Genomic DNA, 21,907 nt, shown 5'->3' with positions numbered 1-21,907 from the left:
TCTAAAAGTAAACACGTGAATAATCTGCGATGAGTTTGAAAAAATATAAAATACAATAAAACAGAATCCTCATCGGACAATGTGTATTTAACCAACTGGTAAAAAAAATAAACATACTTTAAATTATAAACCAACTTTATTTATTTATTTATCTATTTATTTATTTATTCATTTAATGAATTATTTTATTATTCAAGAGTAAAGGTGTTTATATACAGGTAGAATCAGAATCAGAATCAGCTTTATTGGCCAGGTATGCTTGAACACACAAGGAATTTGACCTAGGTAAACTATGCTCTCTTTGTACAAGGCATAAGAATAAGACATACAAAATAAAAAAATAAAAATAAAAAGTATATAAAAAAAATGTAATAAAAATAACATCAGCTATAAATACAGAATAACAGCAAATAGGCATGACTAAAATGTACAGACTAAAATAATATGATAAAACTGCAGTGGTGAGTAGCAGAAGACAGCAACACACAAATCAAGAGAAGACATATTAAATAATATAAGCCTATCATACATACAGAAGACAGGACAACAATACAATATATATAAAGTAAATACACTCATGACAACAAAAAACACCTTTAATTATAAACCAACTTTATTTTTAAATCTGTAACCGGAAGTAGATTGCTAACACGTGTAACTTGATAAGAGAAGGTTACATGGTCGTTAATACCTGGGGCTCCCCGGGATTGTTCACAACAACAGAGGAAGCCGCTTCAGATCGGACTAAAGAGAACCCAGTCGAGTTTTTTTTTTTCATCCAGTTTGTAACCACACCATCGGAAACTAACGTGACGCCTTCCTGTGCGAGAGGAGCTTCCTTCTTCCACCGAGAGCTAGCTTTGTCCGTCTTTGCAGTCATAGCTGTGGTGGGTTGCTGATATATATTTATACAAATCCTAGTGGAATATGGCTCAGCATGGACATCATGTAGCCAGTTCCCAAAAAGCTCTGATGCTGGAGATGAAAAGTCTCCAAGATGAGCCCGTCGAAGGGTTCAAAATAACTTTGGTGGACGAGTCGGACATGTACAACTGGGAAGTAGCGATATTCGGACCCCCGAACACACACTACGAGGGTGGTTATTTTAAGGTGAGTAGCTAATGTTAGCTAGCAGTGGATCTATTGTTCTGTAGCTGCTAGATTAATCCTACATTTGTGTAATTTACTCATAGAGGACAGTGCAATGGTTCACCTTCAAGTTAGCGTTTCAACAGCAGCGGTTAACACAGAAAAACATTCCCTTATTGCTAACCTTTTTATATAAAAACAGTCTTCTTTGTTTAACTTTGAATCACTCACTTTATATTATTACATCCTGTCAGGGCCAGCTCTTAGATTTTAACTCTATTTTTTGCTGTGCCTTTTTTTTCTCTTTTTTTCTCCTTTTCCTTTTTTTCTTTTTAGTAAAATGGAGATTCACTGGCTGTCCAAATAAGTGACAATCAGTAGGCTTTATAATGACAGAGAAACTTCTGTGTTAACACGAAACAAAAGGTTGTTAGTATAACCGCTTCAAGCTGTATCATTATTATGATTAGGGAAAGTAATTCAATCAGTTCCTGGTTGTTTAACAGTACAACAGCTCCAGGTCTGTTTCTACATTCAAATGAATTCAAGGCAAGCCAAACCATAATACACGGTAACCTTGATTTGGAAATTTAGACAACTAATTGTAGTTTTTCCTTGTAACACATGGTAATGTTAATATGTTTGATATGTTTTTGAGCACACTTCCTCCCTTGAGAGTGAAGATGTGTTTGTTTCTCAGATCTGTTGTTCCTGTTTTTCACTGTTTGTTATTGTCAAAGAAGGTTGGCAATCTTCACTAAGCTGGCAACAACTTTTATAATTAGACAGTGGTGAACGGGAACAAAGTAAATTTACTTGAGTACTGTACTTAAGTACATCTTTTGAGTATCTGTACTTTACTTGAGTATTATTTTTAGGTGGAACTTGTTACTTTTACTCCATTACATTCAGAAGACAATTATTGTACTTTTCACTCCTCTACATTTCTATCAGTGCTCTAGTTACTCACTACTTTTGCTTTGAAGTCATCTCACAAATTTCCATCTCTTTTCTGAAATCTGATCCCTAAGACAGTAAAATGTGTTTGTGTAGTTCTGTTTGTCTCAGTGGTTTAGCCATACCTGTATATGAAACACAGAGCAAATGTCACTCAGATCAGGCCGTTCATTTAAAGGTGTTAATGATGGCTTTAATTCTCCATCTGAGTACCCATGGCCATATCTTCAGCCCGTGTTAGAGGTGTTTGAAATGAAGAATGATACGTATCATTTGAAATGTTCTCCCTGTTTCCCACTCTGCTCAAACATACAAAAATTCACTGTCCAACCTGAGAAAGCGTGCTGAGCAACATTACATTTGTTTAATTCCAGATCAACATTTCAAACTAAGTTGTCTGTGCTTGGAGTAACTTAGTTCCTGTTTTTATTCCATGGTATAGTTTTTAGAGATTTCAAGTAATGGTTTCTAGATAAACGTGATGTAACAGAATGTACTTCTATGTATTCTTGACTGCACTGATATAATTATATATATATATTCTGAAAATACAACGTTTTGAGATTTTTTTAAGAAGTACTTTGAATACTTAAGTTTTTTTAAAAGCAAGTACTCCAGTACTTTAACTCAAGAAATAATCTGACAGAGCAACTTTCACTTGTATTGGAGTAATATTTGACCTGGAGTATCTATACTTTGACTGAAATAATGAAGCTGTGTACTTTGTCCATCACTGTTATTAGACCTTTATTTTACCAGTTCTCATTCACAAACATGACATGACCCAGAGTCGCCAACAGGAACACACACACACACATAGACATATAAACATAAAATAGAATAAAAGTGAACAAGTAAGAAGCATTGTGCACTAGGTGTAAGAAAGTATGTGTGTATATATAAGTATGCATGTAAGTAAAGTCCGAAGTGATCCACAGGAGCAACAGTCAACTACAATCTGTTGAAGTTTTAGCTTGAAGGTTCTGCGTGGAGTCAAAGTTGAAAGTTTGAGGGCGGAATTACAGTTGAAAACAGTAGAAGTACAGACTAAGTTGGCCGGACTTGTTGAAAACACATCCTGATGTGTATTTGACTTATATTTTAGTAACAGCTTTAGTCATTTTCATTGCACTACAGCTGTGACCTTAAACCTTAGCCACTTACTGTTGCCCCTAAAGTGGCAGCTTTAGTGCCTGCTTTTTAGATTCACATTAAGTCTCACTCTAAGCTCAATTCTTTGTAAATATATGTTTGTGCCACAGGAGTAAGCCTTTGTTTGCAAAGCTCACACCTTAATTAGTGAATGAAAACCAACATTGGGAATTGCCAGATACTCCTGCCATTGTTGAGTATCCTGGTTTCAAGTCATGTACTGTACTTATGCAGTAATTTATTCTATAAATAACTCAGATGTATTTATCTGGTAAAGGCAGTGGTAAATACTGATCAAACTTGACCTAGATATTTATGATAGAAAACGTCATACAAACATTATGTTTTAGCATGGTTGCGCAATCCTGTCTTTCTGATAAATATAAAACAGCCAATAAAGAAGGTCCAAACTTTGTATGAGGTAGATAATAAATACTCAAAGGTATGCTTCATTTATATGATCTACTGTATTGTTATTTTTTGTCTTGGGGTCATAGCACTAAGTCCAGCGTTAGACATAGTTGTGTAATTGTTTAAGCTAACTTGTTATGTACCAGTGAGGCTCCCACTGTGTTCAGACTTCTTAGAAATCCAGACTATTTAAACGCACACAATTTCAGCTGCACTTTTTGCCTCTGGTCTTTCTCAAGCCTGTGAACACAAGCATGGAGGGCCCTGACCAGGCTACTGTAGACCGTGTTCAGACAGTGTTTCTGTGTGGGTGCTCTGCTGCTGTGTACAGGATTCCTTTGTCGGGCCAGGAATGCACAGCCCGGCTGTGAAATCCACCGCATGGCTGTGACTCATTGTTCTGTGCTGGGTTTCCATCCAACCAGTTTACCTTATTCAAAAAGACAAAACCCACCCTTTTCTGACCAGGTAACCCAAACACAAACAAGCTGTTATGACACGCTGCCGCCACCTGTTCCTCCCAAAAAAGGGCAGGGGATGACGTCACATGAAGCCCGGCTGAGTCAGGTATAAATTTCACATGGGTGTTTCTCTCCAAGAGTCACACTATGAGCAATAAGTCATGACTAGAGGCCCACATTGAGTCATATTAAAATGCCATTCAGGATACATCAGATGTCTGTCTTGGATCAGTAAACACTCTATACCTTTTTTTAATAACACACTGACCATTAATCAATCCAATCAGACTTTATTCATAAAGCGCTTTTCATACAAAGACATTGTAACAAAGTGATGTACATAAAAACAACCTAAAATGAAATAAATTAAGAAAAAGATCCCACCCCCAGGCCTGACCCAAAACCCACCCCACAATCCTAAGGTTAAGAACACAATATATGCAACAATAGTAATACAACAATAGAAATAAAATAAATAAATAAATACAAAATAAAAAATAAGTTGCTGAAGGAACTGAGGAAACGCTGTCATGATATCTTAATGAGGAAACACTGGAGGTAATATAAGATGTTAAAAATCCACACAGGAAATTGAAATCACCAAAATAAAATACATTTCTAAGATAATAAAACACTAAAATATTAAACCATTAAAAGAAAATAAGATGCTGTACTTAAAATGAATAAGTACATAAATAAAGTATAATAAAAGTGACTAAAATTTGAACTAGATAATACATAAATAAATAAAACTCTTAAGAGTCAAACTCGGTTAAAAGTGAGACTAAAAAGGTCTGTCTTGAGTTTGCTTTCAAAAATGTTTATGCTCTGCGCAGCCCTCAGATCGTCAGATAAGGTGTTCCACAGGCGTGGGCAATGATAATAAAAAGCTGCCTCACTGTGGGTCTTTGTTCTTACATTTGGTACAATTAAAAGTCCACTACCTGAAGACCTGAGGGCGCTCACTGGCTCATATGATAAATGCAAATCTGATAAATAAGAAGGACCAATACCATTAAGAGATTTAACAACCAATAAAATAATCTTATAATCTATTCTAAAAGATACTGGAAGCCCATGCAAAGACTTTAAAATTGGTGTGATGTGGGCTCCCTTTCAGCCTGAAGAGTCCACAACAAGCTCTAACACTGATGTTCATTCACTGGGTCAGAGACATTTCAAAGCTTAAGGATCTTTGTTTGTAAACCTTCATCTCTGTCATGTGAAGTATCACTCAAGGCTCTGAGTGCCTGATGATCCCTGAAAGAGGGCCAGTCAGTTCCACTGTGTGTGTTGTCATTGTTGACATTTAGTCTGCCTGTGGATACAGTTATCATCTCACAGTTCTTTTCATTGATGAAAGTTTTTTCACTGAATGGACGCAGGGCTTCTTTTGGGCCATAAAATGGTTGAAAGCAAACATCAATGTTTTCAAGAGCACAAGAGGACGTCCTTGAATATCTTGTTTGGTCTGTCTGATATTTATTTTAGAAGCATTATCAAACTGCTATTCTATAATTATCATAACACACTTTATATTAAATGGCAGCCAGTTACTGTCTGAGGTCTGATATGCTGTCATTCAGGATGGGAAACACATTTCATGTAGATGACGATGACTGAGGACATTTATAGCAGACTGCAGAATGTTGAACACACAATGGCGAAATGGACAGAAGGGACATGTCCTACAGACATGAGCAGTTGCTGGTTATTATTTGGCCCAATTATTCTACCACTAGTATTACATTTCTACATTAATCTTTGAGGCTCTTAAAAAGTAACTACTTTTTTTCTTTCTTGATGGTCTTGGTTTCTAACTTGTTCCTTCTTGACCTCATAGACGAGCCGTGAGATGTCAGTGTTTTGTGAGATAATAAGATCACACCCTGGTCTATATCACTCCACAACCTCTAAATCTTAGTCGCCAATATTCAGCATTACATCGGAGCTAGCTCAGCCCTATGACACATCCTCTTTGTAAGATCCTCTACGATCCGGCCTCTTGTTAACTTTTTATTTAGAACTTTGCTCACAGTCACTTCTGGGATTACTATTAGGTGTGTATCTGCATCTAAAATCTCCGATATAAGCACCCCCATACAAGCAGTCCATTCCAGACTCCACTCCAGTACATCTATCCAGCAGCGCCTGAATCCACCATGCAGAACCCACGTGATCACATATTCATTGTTGATGAAACTATACCTAATACAATAATAAATGGGTCAGATTTCTCATACCTACTGTTGTTGACTATTGTTCTCTGTTTGAGTAATATCACTTGATCAAGCCTTTTCTAACATTCCATACTGCAAAATAAGTAATAAAAGTATCTATGAGCCGTGCTGATATTGTATCGGATCGATATCGGTATCGCTCAGTACTCAAGGCTGCAATATCGATATCGTATCGGAAGTGAAAAGGTTGTATCTGGACACCACTATTTACTATCCAACAGTTTTGCACTTTTTTGAACGTGGAATATATTTATCTGCATTGACATTTTAGAGCAGAACTACTGATGGCTAAAATGTAATGGATCAGTGAATTTGTTTTCATAATGACCCAAACTTGAACTGTAATTTTCACTTGCAGTGAACTCCTTTCTCGAGCCTTTAGTAATCACTGTTATTTCCAAGAGGCCCCTAAAAGGCTCAACCGGCTTTACCTTACATGGCCCAGAAGTGCAGCATACCTGAAACTCTGGTTTAGTTTTGCTCTTAAGATAACTCTGCTTTGGATTCAGTCTTTAATGATGTGCATTCTCATTTTGAAAAAGTTTTGTAAATCTGCATGGCATTAAATGCGCTTCTGTGTTCTGCACGTTTATCAGCTTACTGATTAATGAATCCATAAAGATGTCCATAAAAACATCAGCGAGTCCACTTCAGAACAGCGATGCTGCTTTTTCTGTGACACCAGAGTCAGTCTGTTCACAATTAGCAGCTTTGACCTCTTGCTGCTCCGTTCTGTGTCATGCAGCAGAGCAGCAGAGCAGGGTGTTGCTCTCTCTATCTACAACTGTGAGTTCACCTGCTTTGCTTTTTCACAATGGAGTTTGTCGCCTTGGTGTGCAGCAGGAACTTTTCTGTTTGTTGACAGGACTTCTGTAAAAGATCCTGAGATCTATAAAAAGTAAAAAAAAAAAAAGAAGGATGACCGTGTTTTAAGTGCTGCTCTGTCAGCATCTGGTAACTTTCATTGTCATTTCTGCTGCATGTAATTATGCTGTAAATTCGATCCTGGCAGCTCCAAATATACCTTGAAACAAAACATCTTTCATATGTCAGTCATGTGGTTTTCCCAGAGTGGCTCACCAAACACTGACAGACCACGTCTTCACAGCAGCCATGAAAATAAAAGAGGGGTGTTGACGCCTGGTTTCGGCCTGGGCCTGTCTGTCTGTCTAGTTCTGCAGAGCAGCTGACTCTGTGTTTGTGCCTTCCTTCCTTCTTTTTTCTTCCTTCCTCGGCACCGAAGAGGAGGAGGGTACAAGGCGAGAGAGGACTCAACCCCGGCAGCAGAAGGGCCTGACTGGGGCCGGGCCTGGTTGAGCTTGTCGGAGTCATGTTTCTCCCCCCCCCCCACCTCTGGTTGTGTCACAGAGATATGAGAGCAGGGCAGAGGAAAGAAGTACAGGAACAGCCAGATCCAGAGCAGAGAAGAGAGCCCTTCCTCCATGCAGTGGTGCCTCTTTGAAAGGAGAGCCTGCAGTTAATAGAAGAGAGTGTGAGGCCCCTGTAGTCAGTCATAACCGTCCCCTGAAGCCCTGGTCATGTGTTTCTTTTCCTGTGTTAGCCATCAGCGTGATAACTGTTCCTCTGAAACATGTCTTGGCAGTTTGTTTAAAACTTCCATGTGTTGTTTCTTCTTTTAAACTCCCTCCTTCTGAATCCAGTTAATGAGGCAGGGGGCCTGGAGGGTACGAGCATGATAATCTCTTAGATCTATATGCATGTGTGTGCGAGGGTATGCCATTTGCTCCACACAAGGACTTTTTTTCTCTGCGGAGAAGGTAAAGAGGTGCTCAGGGAAGAACAGAATGATTTGTTCTGTTCAGGGTCTTCACATTGACCTGGTTTACTTTGCCCTGCTGTCATCTACCACTCAGTGGGCGTGTTCACACTCATTCTCCCTCTCTCTCTTCAAGGCAGCTTGTCAGCTCGCAATTCAAATAAGAATTTCATAGCAAGAAGATAATGAACCTGCACTCCGTATTCTCCAGAGCAAGGCTTTCCTAAGTTTGGATCTTTTTTTGCACGCTCTGCAGGAAATCAGCTGCACTTTGTGTCGTATACAGCCCTCAAATGAGTCGTCCGTAGTGAGTCACCTCTTGACCCTGGGTGCTGTTAATTCTGTGCTCAATCCAATTATGAGGCATGCCATGCAAGTCAGCAAGTAGCATGTTTCAGCAACTGGGCTGAGGCTAGCAGCACTTTGTGATGGAGGGTAGGGCTGGGCGATAATTCGATAACGATAATTATCACAATACATTTCTTCTTGATATAAATATAAAACATTTTTGATAGAAATTCGATATAAACAAACCTGTAATTACACCCGCCGGCCACTTCAAATGAAGGGGAGCGCTAATGAGCCTTAAACGCTAGTTGCCACCCAACATTTGACACAAGAAGAAGACTGCATTGAACAGCCAATCATGTCACGGGGTGAGAGGTAGGCGGGGCTTCAAGACATGTGGAGCTGACAGTAAAAACAGCTGAGACGAGGGACAGCGACACTGAAGAAAACTCAAAACCTACCAGCTTAACACAGAGTCGTTAGTCTGACACTGTCGACTCTGCGTTAACTATTAACTTAAAACACTTCATTAAATATAGTTTCAGGATGTGGGTAAAGGAAGAGCACAGAGGCAACTTCCGCTGCGACCGTAGGACAACTGAACACTGAACGAGTGTGATGCATTCACTGCACTGTGGGAAACAACATCACCCTGCCTGTAACCCTTAGTAATCTTAAAGGGGAGCGCACAACTCAAAACAATACTCTATAAACTGATACACAGAACACAATTTGATATATATATTTGTTGTAAATCTAAATCAAATTATGGAAATAACCTCAATCTGAGAAAAACAAGAATCTACAAACTAAAACTTCACAAAAATCTAATCAAGAAGTTTATCAGAAAACTAAATCCAGATACAAACTAACAAACTGTCTGGTTTCTTCAACTTTCACTCAGGACCAAAAATCTGCATTTAAATTTAAATGAAATAATGATTTGATATTTATCGTGATAATTATCGATATTGACTAATATGAAATATTTTATCCTGATAACATAATTTTCAATATTGCCCAGCACTAATGGAGGGAGATCTCATTTCATCTTAGGAAAACAGACTATAGTAAAGAACGAGTGAGTGGGGTAAGGCAAATACGTGAAAAGACTAGAATAAGGATCTATTCCGGTGTGGCTCGTAGACGAGAGTGAGTTCTGTCAAATCAAGGAAAAAGTGAATATTGTCTGTCTGCAGCATCCTCCTTTCTCTTCCTGCTCCTCCTTGGATTTCACCTCTTCTGTCAGCTCGCTGCTGATGAGATTGGAGACGAGCTCCTCGCTGCTGCAGAGCAAACAAGCAAACCAAGCAGCCTGTCTGTGTTCTGCCCAGCTCCGTCACACTTCTCTACCTCCATCCATCCATCCATCCTCCCTCCATCAATCTAAGGTTCAGTGTCACCTGTGTGGGCAGGTCAACACTTTCCATCCTCCCCCTCCTGCTTGCTCACAGGGGAAACTGCTATCATTCAGTCTCTTTCATACAGTGTTAAATCTGTATTTTACAGCTGCCAAACCCACATACAGCGTGTGTGTGTGTGTCCTCCTGACTTTGTCCATTTTTTTAACTTCCACAGAGAAATAAAAATTGAATCCATTTCTTGTGCAGTTGGTGGCATTGTATTTTAAAGCCTTCTGGTAAGCTGCATTGTGAAATCATGCTCTTACCTTCTTACAGGGATCAATGCTGGTGCTTACCCTTAATGCATATGCCTACATCCCTGCTTTACTTTTGGCTTGCATTCTCAGGATTGTGATGAATGAAACCATTTAATGGGAAGTGTTGATGCTCAGGTCTCCCAGCAACAGGATACAAAGTGAGATCATTTCCTTATTCAGCGATGAATGAAATAAAGAAGACTGTACTTCTACTGAGATGGGTTGTTTTGAGTGTTTCAGATGATGCTGAAGTTGTTGTGGTTTGCATCCCAGTGTTTTCCCTGACTGTGTGACACTGGATGTATAAACAGTGTTTTGACAAAGGAATACAACTTGTTGGTTTTTGCAAGGCAACTTTATTTTGTAGCACATTTTAGGGGTGTCCCGATCGGATATTGATATTGGATATCGGTCCGATATCAGCAAAAAAACGAGTATCAGATTGTATCGGCCTGCATCTAAAATCTCCGATATAAGCACTCCCATACAAGCAGTCCATTCCAGACTCCGCTCCAGCACTTCTATCCAGCAGCGCCCGGATAGAAGGCTGCAATATCGGTATTGTATCGGAAGTGAAAAGGTTGTATCTGGACACCCCTAGCGCATTTCATACATGAGGGCAACTTAATGTGCTTTACATTATAACATTAAGAGCATTGGAAACATTCAGACAAGCATAACAGAGCACAATTAAAATGACAAATATAATAAAACAGAAAAGAAAAGGAATTAGAAATATATTAAAAGTGAATTTAAAGTTTGCATTTAAAGTGAGTTAAAATAAGCTAAGATAGGAAGGCTGTGGCAAATAAAAAAGTCTTAATCTTTGCAAGTGACTGAAAGACATCAGGGACTTTCAGAAGTCTGGAGGCTGTAGATCTCTTCACACATTGTTTTTTTCTGAACGCCTGGACAATAAGCATAAACCACTTTTCCCAAAGGAAGTGCAGGCATAGCTCTTAGTCAAATACCCTCTAGTTATCTTAACACCCTGTCCATCCTCTTTTGCGTTTGACCAAATGCTCTCTGATGTGGTTTGTTTAAAGCATCCTCCCTGCCAGATGCTGTAGCTCTCTGCTTATCCTATCGGGGTCAACAAAGAAGCGGGCCCTGCACTGTGTAAACCAAAACAGACATTAGCCGTCAGTTGGGCATGATGTTGGAGGGAGGGGAAGATTAGTCCCAAATCTACAGAATGAGATATTTTTCCGCCTTTTTCACTGAGAGTGGACAGATATGATCTTGACATTTATTGTTTTGGATGACAAACCAAGCTCTCGCCGCCGCTGCTGCTGCCTCCCCACCTCCCAACCCCCTTTACCCCCTCCCTCCTAGCTGGCTGCTATGTGTTGCACTCTTGCCAGCTTGTAATGTGTGCAATGTTGGCTTGAACCCTGCACTCAGAAGGGCCGCCAGATTTCCAGCAGGGTCATTCGGACCCTGGGATTTTGTGTGTGTGTTTTCCTGCAAGTGGCATTCTCTCAGGACTGTGTCAGTGTTTCCTCCCCAGTTTCGTGAGAGCAGCTATGTTCTGTTCATTGCAAACCAGGAGCTGTTAAGACACATAACACGTAACACAAATGTTGCTCTTGAACTTGAGGGCAATACTTACGCACACAATAGATCCTGAAGTGTTCCTGTAAGTGGCATTTTTACAACGGCGGCCTTTTAGTATTAAGTGTGTGTCTCTGCTACATACAGCCTGTTTTAATGCTACAATGCAGACAGGGGGGGTAAGATGCTAATATGGAGCAGAAGTATTAAGTAGAGCAAAACCCCCTTTATTCTAAGCAAAATCCCCCCCTCACAGCAACCGATCCCCATGCCTCCTGCTTCACTGTGGCGAGGACCAGCTGACCATGCCGAATCAGCAAATGTGAGTGTGTGTGTGTGTGTATGTATATGACAGGGGGGGATAAGCAGAAGGTTCCAAGCTGTGAGTGACGTGCGTGCGTGTGTGTGTGTGTAATCAGCAGTCGGTGTCCCCTCCCGTCCCTCCCAAATCACTCCTTATGGAACTGGAGGAGGGGTCCGCCACACAAAGCAGGATTTATATACAGTGTGTGTGTGTGTGTGTGTGTGTGTGTGTGTGTGTGTGTGTGTGTGTGTGTGTGTGTGTGTGTGTGTGTGTGTGTGTGTGTGTGTGTGTGTGTGTGTGTGTGTGTGTGTGTGTGTGTGTGTGTGTGTGAGACTGTGTGAGACTGTGTGAGTGTGTGAGTGTGTGTGAGTGTGGTTTCAGTGTGGGGGGGACATATAAAAGCAGAGCATGAGTGTGAGTAGTGGATTGTCTTGGGTTGCAGTGACAGCTGGAGAGAACAAACCCCCTCAATGTCTTTATACCAGCAGCTCCCCTCACCCACTGGTGTTTCTCAAAAGCTCCACGCACTGAGCAGCTGAATGCTCTGCCAGCCGCTCTCCCTCCCTCCCTCCCTCCTCACTATATTACATTACACTGTCATTAGCTCCTCCATGCTCAGCCACCTCAGAAGGGTTAGCCATGACTCCACAGCTGCTATTTTTAGGTTTCTTTCAGTCACTGTTGAAGCAGATCAGCATGAGTGTAGAGATCTTCTCTGAGCAGCCAGGCGCTGACATCAATGTGGAAAAATGAAGAAAACATGCAGAATGAAGCCCCTGTATCCCCAGCAGCTGTCCTTGTGTTTGTGCCTGTGTGTGATAGTGGCTTCTGCAGCACTGTACAGACTTGCTTTCTGGACTACCCTTGGGAGACGGTGTCCACCAGCTCAGTGCTTTTTAGCAGAAGAGGCAAAGTTTTCTTTAAGCAAGCAGCACGACTACCGCGTTAAAACTACACGCAGCACACCCACCATAGCTTCAACAATCACACCCGAGTAAGGTTTGTGTGCAGACAAGAAAACAGTTCCCCCCCCTAATCAGTCATAGCTTTTAGGGAAGTAGTCATGACTTGTCTGTTGGGAAGTGTGTGAATAAACCGCCTGCCTCTCACATTGCTAATATGTGTCTCCTCTTGCCCTCAGGCTCGCATCAAGTTCCCTGTCGACTACCCGTACTCTCCACCTGCCTTCCGCTTTCTCACCAAAATGTGGCACCCCAACATTTATGAAGTAAGTCTGACTTCAATTAATTCCTGTACACGACACAAAGCAGTGATTATAGTCTTTGTTTTATAGAGTGCTTGTGATAGGTAAGTAGGGGTTATATTAGTACGGTGGCCCTGAAGTGCAAAACACAACGGCAAATCAGAAAACACAACGGCAAATCAGAAAACACAACAGCAAATCAGAAAACACAACAGCAGATCAGAAAACACAACGGCAAATCAGAAAACATAACGGCAAATCAGAAAACACAACAGCAAATCAGAAAACACAACAGCAAATCAGAAAACACAACAGAAAATCAGAAAACACAACAGCAAATCAGAAAACACAACGGCAAATCAGAAAACACAACAGCAAATCAGAAAACACAACGGCAAATCAGAAAACACTACAGCAAATCAGAAAACACAACAGAAAATCAGAAAACACAACGGCAAATCAGAAAACACAACAGCAAATCAGAAAACACAACGGCAAATCAGAAAACACAACGGCAAATCAGAAAACACAACGTATTTGAAAACACAACGCATTTGAAAAAACAACGGCAGATCAGAAAACACAACGGCAAATCAGAAAACATAACGGCAAATCAGAAAACACAACAGCAAACCAGAAAACACAACGGCAAATCAGAAAACACAATGGCAAATCAGAAAACACTACGACAGATCAGAAACACTACGGCAAATCAGAAACACTACAGCAATATCCAAAGTTTTCTGAATTGCTGTTGTGATTTCGCCGTATATTAGTGTAAGATCAGCTTGTAGCGTGGTTACCTGTTAGATTTTTTATGTTTGGGAGGAATTTTAAATAAAGGCAATTGAGACCAACACATAGATCCTTTTAACTGCATCGAGGTATTTATGACTAAACGGATGTATTCTCCTTTGTCCCCAGAATGGAGATGTATGCATCTCAATCCTGCACCCACCGGTGGACGACCCACAGAGCGGGGAGTTGCCATCAGAGAGGTGGAACCCCACGCAGAACGTCAGGTACACAACAATGGGTTCTTAAAGTTCATACATGCCAATGTTTTTAATGAACAAGGCGCAGCAAATGATATGCAATGATTTGTAAATTGTTTCTTTAATAATATCATTGGGATTTAACCATGACCGGTTGCAGGCGTGAGTTGACAATTATGCTGATTCTGGCAGCATGATGTCACTCTTCTTCTGCTTACCCATTGCCCAATTGTCCAGCCAGTTTCAAATACAAACTTAAGACTTTACATCACAGTAAACGTGTTAGATGCAAATATTTCGCATTTTGCTTTAAGGATTTATAGACTCATTCGCAGCTGTTTACCCAATCTTGCCATGAGATTTCAGATACTTTACAACAGGGGTTCCCAAACTTTCCAGCTTGTGACCCCCAAAATATAGGTGCCAAAGACTTGTCACTCCCACTGTCCCTCAGAGTGATTTAATGTGGCTTCATTTAGCTGGTCTGCAGAAAATGTGCCTACCTATATGAGCATGTGACTGTGTTTCCTGTGCCGTTATGAATTAACCTACTGCTACTGATGCTTTTGATAATTAACTTTTCACTAACCCTAAACTTATGAGTCATCAGGCAAAAAGAGAGGTAGAAGAGTCATTACATTTTCTATTTTCAAGGTTTTATTTCAAATTAAGCGACTATTTTTGTAATATAATGGGTAAAATGTACTATTTTTCAATCTTCAAAAAAAAAAAGAAAATTCTGGAAGACATCTCACGACTTCCCAATGTGTGTTTCGCGATCCCCTCGGGGGTCCTGTCCCACACTTTGGGAACCCCTGCTTTACAGGATGTAGTTGGCACATTGTTGTCTAATCAGGCTGGATAAATGTTGTTGTAGCAGCTAACATGCAAAGATTTGAATCTTTCCATTTTTCGTTCCTTTATGTGTCTTTTTGGTTCATGCATACTGAATTCACTGATAGCATTGATTGGTTTTAAAGTGTCTTTGTTGTAATGTGTAAAGCATCTAATTAATTCCTGACATCAACAGTGCAATCAAAGCTCTTAATTGAAACAATCCACCAGACCAGGGTTGTTTAAGAATACTCATATCAGGGCCAGAAATGATCAGCCCTTTGTCACCCTACTGAGATTATACTTTAGATTATGCATCTTGTTTTTTTAGTATTGTTTCCCCTGTCTGCAGACATGATTCAAAGCTAAAAGACTTTTTTGTTAGACTCTAAACCAGCTTGCTGCTGTGTACATTCATTACACATTCAAACATGATGTATTACTCATACTGCTTTATTTTATTTAATCACTTGACACAGATTTATTTATTCAACCCCTGCTGCTTTCTATTGAATCCTTCCCTGTGTTTTTCTATAGCTTTTTCTTTTAATGCATTATGTATAGACACAAACTCTCACAGCTGGATAGAACTGTGTTCACAATAATGGGCTCTGTAGCCCCTGAGCTGCTGCTGATCAAAGCAAAATAAACATAAACCGTTCCACATTTCCTCTGAAGGAGAGAGGAGAGCTGGTGAGATGTCACATGTAAGAAAACGGTGCAATCTAGTTGATTCCCCTCAGTCAAATTAAAGTATGAATATTGTATGTACGCCATTGTCTGTATGTATTGATGACTGGCTACTGGAAGCTGAATTCAGGAGCTGACAGCAGAGACAAATGGATGTTTCCCTTTCTTTCTCTCTTTGCCTTCCTTTCCATCTCTGTACACCTCTTTGTCCCACGCTTTCAATGTGCCTTGTCTCGACTTACTTCCATCCTTCAATCGACCCCCTGTTGTTCCTGTTTTTCCATCTCCTCTTTCTCCTGTGTTCTCATCTCTTTTTCTGTTTCTCAGAACCATCCTGCTTAGTGTGATCTCCCTCCTAAACGAGCCCAACACCTTCTCCCCGGCCAACGTCGACGCCTCCGTCATGTACCGCAAGTGGAGGGACAGCAAGGGCAAGGACAGAGAATACATCGAGATCATCAGGTAACAAAAGAAAACATAAACACAGAAACTCTACACCTCACATGGGAGCTTGATGAATAAGCACTTTACCGTGTGTTAGCAGCAGAGTGCCTAAGCCTCTCCTGATCTTCCTTTTTCCTCCTCTATCTTCTCCCTGTACGCCTCACAGGAAGCAGGTGCTGGCTACCAAAGCTGACGCGGAGCGTGATGGGGTCAAGGTTCCTACCACTTTGGACGAGTACTGCGTTCGCACCCAAGTCCCGCCCACAGACGACGGCTCCAACCTTTTATACGACGACTACTATGACGATGAGGAACTGGAAGACGATGATGAGGACGATAACGAGGACTGTTGCTATGATGACGACGACTCGGGCACCGAAGACTCCTGACCTCACCTCCTTGTGATAGCACCACCTCCTCGCCCCCCCACCCCCTACCATCACACCTACTCCTCTTGTCAGGAACTGAACTTTAATTCCCTCCCCTTTTCTGTCCTACTCACTTAGCACCGCCCCTTTGTCCACCGTCTGTCACATGTGCGGCCACAGTATGCACACTAGAACCTGATGCATTCATGAAAAGAAAGCTACAGAGTTTTTTGTTTTTTTCTTATATGTTTCTTATTTTTTTATTTTGTTGTCTGAGTAGAAGTTGCACTCATGACACACACTCACACACACGCACGCAAGAGCACAACTTACATAATTGAGAACTGGTTAAAATTTCGGAGACCCTTTTCTTCCTTCGGCTTTGAACGGAACAAAGCATCTGTGAAATTTTCCTGTAGGAAAATTTGGCTGAGAAATAGTCACGCCTTTTCTTGACTTCAGCATCAGCAGGGTGGAATGCAATGTCACAGGTCAGGCCAGATCAGAGTCAAACAAGTTGGGTGCATGTGCAAAGCTGCAGAGTTTGTGTGCTGCATGCATGTTTGAAAAAAAGCTGAGTCACTCTTTCTCTGAGCCATGTGTGTGTGTGACCTGGTTAGAAGGTATGCCACGCTTCACCTCTGACACTTTGAGCCCTTTGGGCTTCTGCTGCTCCAAACAGGGAAGTTACCCATTTCGAAAAGCCGTTCAAATTCCCTTGTGCCTTCCCTCTCTCCCTGATATCACAAATCTGAATGAGTCATGGGGCAGACTGTGCACACAGCAGGAGATTTTCTGGCTCACAAGGTCCCATGTGGGGGATACTGTGCAAACAGCGCCCTCCTGATGGAATAAGTTATTTATAGCAGCACCTGTCAGATTTGTTGGGGATGGAGGGAGAGAGGTGAGATCCAACAGCTGAACTAAAGAATGGAATGTAGATCAGAATCCCACTAACGTCCTCTACTGCCCGCCACGTAGCCTTCATCGTACAAGCACGTGCAACTCGTGGCCTGGATGCATTAAGAAACAGCTAGCAGAGCCGGCTGCTCCTCATGATATCCAATGTACTGTATTTCAAAGAAAACCTATGCAGACAGTCCTTGAACATACTTAATATGCAGTGCTTTACACGTGTGGCAGTGAAGCTGAGCCTCTCTACAGTCTGACCTGAACTACAGCTTGAGTTTTTGAAAGCCAGCAACGATCCTGTGAGGGTTCTGGTCTTGATTTGTCCTCAGCGAGAGATGGACATGTGAAGTCATATCCACAAGTGCTGTGAGCAGGGACAAGAGTGAATTTGTGCACAGACTGCCATCAGAGCTCACCTCCTAGTGGTGACTGTGTGTACAGGCATTTTCATCCCCCCCGATTATGAAATGCTCGACTGGGCTGCAGCCACCTTGACTCACCTGGATAAATGAACCCTGTTACCTCAGAGCAGAAGAGGTAGCAGTGTGAGTGATTTCGACGAATGATAAAGGCCTACTGACAGGGGGTTTGTTCTCACTCAGTACCCTGTAGAGGCCCTCTGCACCACCACCCTGCAGTATTTCTGTTGTAACCATGTTTCCGTTGTGTGTGAATACTTGCTGATTGTTAATAAGATGTGCTGATAAGTATTGAGAAGAAGTGCAGAAATGGGAAGGCATGGGGATCAGGTTGTCCTATGAGCATGAACAGGAGACTGTGGTTCTTCACTAGCATGCTGTTATGATGTGTTTGTGGTGTTAGAACTGCTATACAGGGTGGGGATTGTGTCCAAGGACTTAAGTCCTCTTCTCAATTTTATCTGAAGTTGTTGCATTATGAATGGGCTGAGGGTTGTCCGTTTTTGTTTTTCTGGGAGGACTGGCTTCATTTACTATACTCATGTTATCTTTTATTTCCAAATCGTGGTGTGGGCTACAATGTTTTCTATCTTATATGTATTAAGTGCTACTAATATTGACCTGATTGTGAAAAAACACAGGGTTGTTCATAAGAAATCTATGATTTTATTAAAAACTAGCAGAAAGTTCAAACAGCACACCACACAGTAATTACTTAAACCTGTTCTAAAGCCCACAATGCTCACAAGTGAGTCATCAATTCTCAATGATTAACAGATATCCATCACGCAGCCTATGAATGATCCTCCACCCGCTGTTTGATGTTTTAGAGTGAATGGGATTATTTTTGTCAAACTACTGTCTCTTTTTTTTTTTTATTGTCGCCCCCCCAATTGTCCCCCATTCTCTGAGCTCTGATTGGTTGAAGCATCACTGAGGGAAAAAACCCAGCTGATAATTGCAGAAAACTACAAGAACCTCAGGAAGAGAAAATCTACCAACCACCAAACAAACAAACATTATTTTTCCATCTGAGTGAACCTAAGCCCCGGGGAGTCTCACTTTTCGGCTTCAAAGGACTGTTTACAATCTCTACCTTAATATGCACATGTGGATATTTGACGATCACTTGATGTTTTTTTTTTCTTTTCTTGTTGATATTTTCTTTTTTTCTTATGGTTTGTAAATCTATTTAAAATCTGAAATAAAGATCTTTATTAGATATTGCCTGATTGTTCTTCATTTTGGGATGAATGGGTTACAGATTTTCAAGTTCTCCTTGGTTTCTGTTTTCTCTCGTAGACACTGGAATGACATGAGTGGTTGAAATATGAATGAAACTCAGGGCTTACTCTGAGAGGTAAGGCTTGTGTCCTCCCTTCTTTTCACTTACAGTGGATAGCAAAAGTCTACACACCCCTGTTAAAATGCCAGGTTTTGTGATGTAAAAAAATGAGACCAAGATAAATCATGTCAGAACTTTTTCCACCTTTAATGTGACCTATAACATGAACAATTCAATTGAGAAAAAATTAAATATTTCCGAGGAAGAATAAAAACTAAAATAATGTGGTTGCATAAGAGCACACACCCTTTAACTAATCATTTGTTGAAGCACCTTTTGATTTTATTTCAGCACTCCATATTTTTTGTAGGAGTCTATTAGCATGGCACATCTTGATGTGGTAATATTTGCCCATTCGTCTTTACAAAAAAGCTCCAAATCCATCAGATAGGGAGGGCATCTCCTGTGCACAGCCCTCTTCAGACCACCCCACAGATATTGAACTGGATTCACGTCTGGACTCTGGCTGGGCCATTCCAAAACTTTAATCTTCTTCTGGTGAGGCCATACTTTTGTTGATTTGGATGTATGCTTTGGGTCGTTGTTGAGTTGAAAGGTGAAATTCCTCTTCATCTTCATCTTTCTAACAGAGGCCTGGAGGTTTTGTGTTAAACTGACTGGTATTTGTAACTGTTCATACTTCCCTCCACCTTGACTAAGGCCCCGGTTCCAGCTGAAGAAAAACAGGCCCAAAGCATGATGCTGCCCCCACCATGCTTCTCTGCGAGTATGGTGTTCTTTATGTGATGTGCAGTGTTGCTTTTACGACAAACCTACCTATTGGAATTATGGCCAAAAAGTTCAACCTTGGTTTCATCAGACCATAAAACATTTGCCACATGCTTTTGGGAGACTTCATGTATGTTTTTGAAACATTTTGTCGGGCTTGGATGTTTTTCTTCATAAGAAAAGGCTTCCTTCTTGCCACCCTATCCATAGCAGAAGCATATGAAGAATACGAGAGATGTTGTCACATGTAGTACACAGCCAGTACTAGTCAGAAATCCCTGCAGCTCCTTTAATGTTGCTGTAGGCCTCTTGGAAGCCTCCATGACCAGTTTTCTTCTCGTCTTTTCATCAGTTTTGGAGGGATGTTCAGCTCTCTGAATGTCACTGTTGTGCCATATTTTCTCCACTTGATGATGACTGTCTTCACTGTGGTCCATGGTATATCAAATGCCTTTGAAAATGTTTGTACCCTTCTCCTGACTGATACCTTTCAAAACATGAGATCCCTCTGATGCTTTGGAAGCTCTCTGTGGACCATGGCTTTTGCTGTAAGATGCAACTGAGGAAATGTCAGGAAAATCCTCCTAGAACAATTGAACTACACTGGGATAATTTATTTTTTATTTCATTTAACCTTTATTTAACCAGGTTGTCCCATTGAGATCAAAGATCTCATTTCCAAGGACGACCTGGCCAAGACAGTTTCATCATGTTTCTACCTCACTCGTTACTTTCACTTCACCTTGCATGTGAAAAAGAAAATCATCCGTTTCACATATAAGATACTTTGACTGAAACATCTTCACTGGGTTTACACATGGAGATAAGACTCAGTCATTGTACTAACAAATCTTCACACGGCCCTGATCTTCTACTTGTGAAGTGTGTAGATTTGAACTTCCCCAGATTTCTTTATTAATCACACTTTCACCTTAACAGTAGGCATGTTAATCACAAGTCTGTCAGGGTAAAACATAGATTTTCAAGACAACAATAGGATATGTATTGATGTCACAAAGTCTAACACAATGTGTTTTTGATTCAATCCACTTGACTTATGCTTTATATTTCTTGTTAAAGTCCGTTTTTGTTTATTGCTTTTGGTTATTAAAACCTTCTTATGTTAATCTGCACTTTGGGTCCTCCTTTGTTTGCTGCGCACCATGACACTTTATATTTTAAACTTGTTGGTCAATGTACCATTCTGTGTATTTCACAGAGGAAGATAATAGTTACATGCTTTCCCTTTAGATTTGGATCACTTTGGATTGTCTAAATCTGCTATTAATAAACAAAAATAAGCAATCTGCATTCAAATTAATCACATTTTTCAGAAACTGCTCTGACACTGAAGGCCTGAAATATCGTTTGTCTGTGCAGCTAAACTTAAACGCATAGAGTTTGACTCTCTTTCAGGAATTTTGGGTGTGAAATTTAACATATTGAGAAAAAACATGGATATTTTCACTGTCTGTTCTTACAGATGCTGAAACCGTCCTGCAAAACAGCTGAGGTAAAGCAGTGTGCAATCCTTATATTTTTAAATGGAGACAAATGAGCTCATACTATATGCAGCCAAGGGGGGTATTCATGTGTGTATACTACCTCTGCAACTCACCACTGCACTTTATCATATTATTTTAGCCTGTACATATTAGTCATGCCTATTTGTTGTTCTTTGTATTTATAGCTAAGGTTATTGTTATTATATTTTTATTTTATTTTTTTATTGTAGTTCTTATTCTTATTCCTATTCTTATGCCTTGTACAAAGAGAGCACAGTTTACTAAAGTCAAATTCCTTGTGTGTTCAAGCATACTTGGCGAATAAAGCTGATTCTGATTCTGATTCTGATTCTGTCTTAATTGTTAATATACAAGACCCCTCATACTAGCTTTGATCACAGCTCTCTGCTCGGTGCATATATGGTTTGCTGAGTTCAAACTAAGTGAGGAGTGAGTATGATGAGATCTGCAACCTGCAGTCACCCTTCATATGTGGGTGGTGGAGATTTAAAGGATATCTTGATGCTCTCCTCATGTAACCCCTGCTATGCTCTTTTTTAAGGTTTAAT

The 21,907-nt window shown here is 40.6% G+C and overlaps 1 protein-coding gene across 2 annotated transcripts; it reads left to right on the top strand.

The window, feature by feature from the left end:
* Positions 1–629: 629 nt before the first annotated feature.
* Positions 630–16,672, top strand: cdc34a (cell division cycle 34 homolog (S. cerevisiae) a). 2 transcript variants are annotated; one of them, XM_034707326.1, is made up of 5 exons: positions 630–887; positions 13,035–13,121; positions 14,022–14,119; positions 15,944–16,078; positions 16,227–16,672. In XM_034707326.1, exons 1-5 carry the CDS (start codon positions 678–680, stop codon positions 16,447–16,449), a joined length of 753 nt encoding a protein of 250 aa, XP_034563217.1. In that variant the 5' UTR covers positions 630–677; the 3' UTR covers positions 16,450–16,672. The 2 variants fall into 2 exon arrangements, with proteins under 2 accessions (XP_034563217.1, XP_034563225.1); XM_034707334.1 differs by having other exon boundaries at positions 651–1,110.
* Positions 16,673–21,907: the final 5,235 nt, after the last annotated feature.

Source organism: Notolabrus celidotus, chromosome 2 (genome assembly GCF_009762535.1).
Source record: "Notolabrus celidotus isolate fNotCel1 chromosome 2, fNotCel1.pri, whole genome shotgun sequence".
Lineage (NCBI taxonomy): Eukaryota > Metazoa > Chordata > Actinopteri > Labriformes > Labridae > Notolabrus > Notolabrus celidotus.
This window is presented reverse-complemented; position numbering and strand designations above follow the sequence as displayed.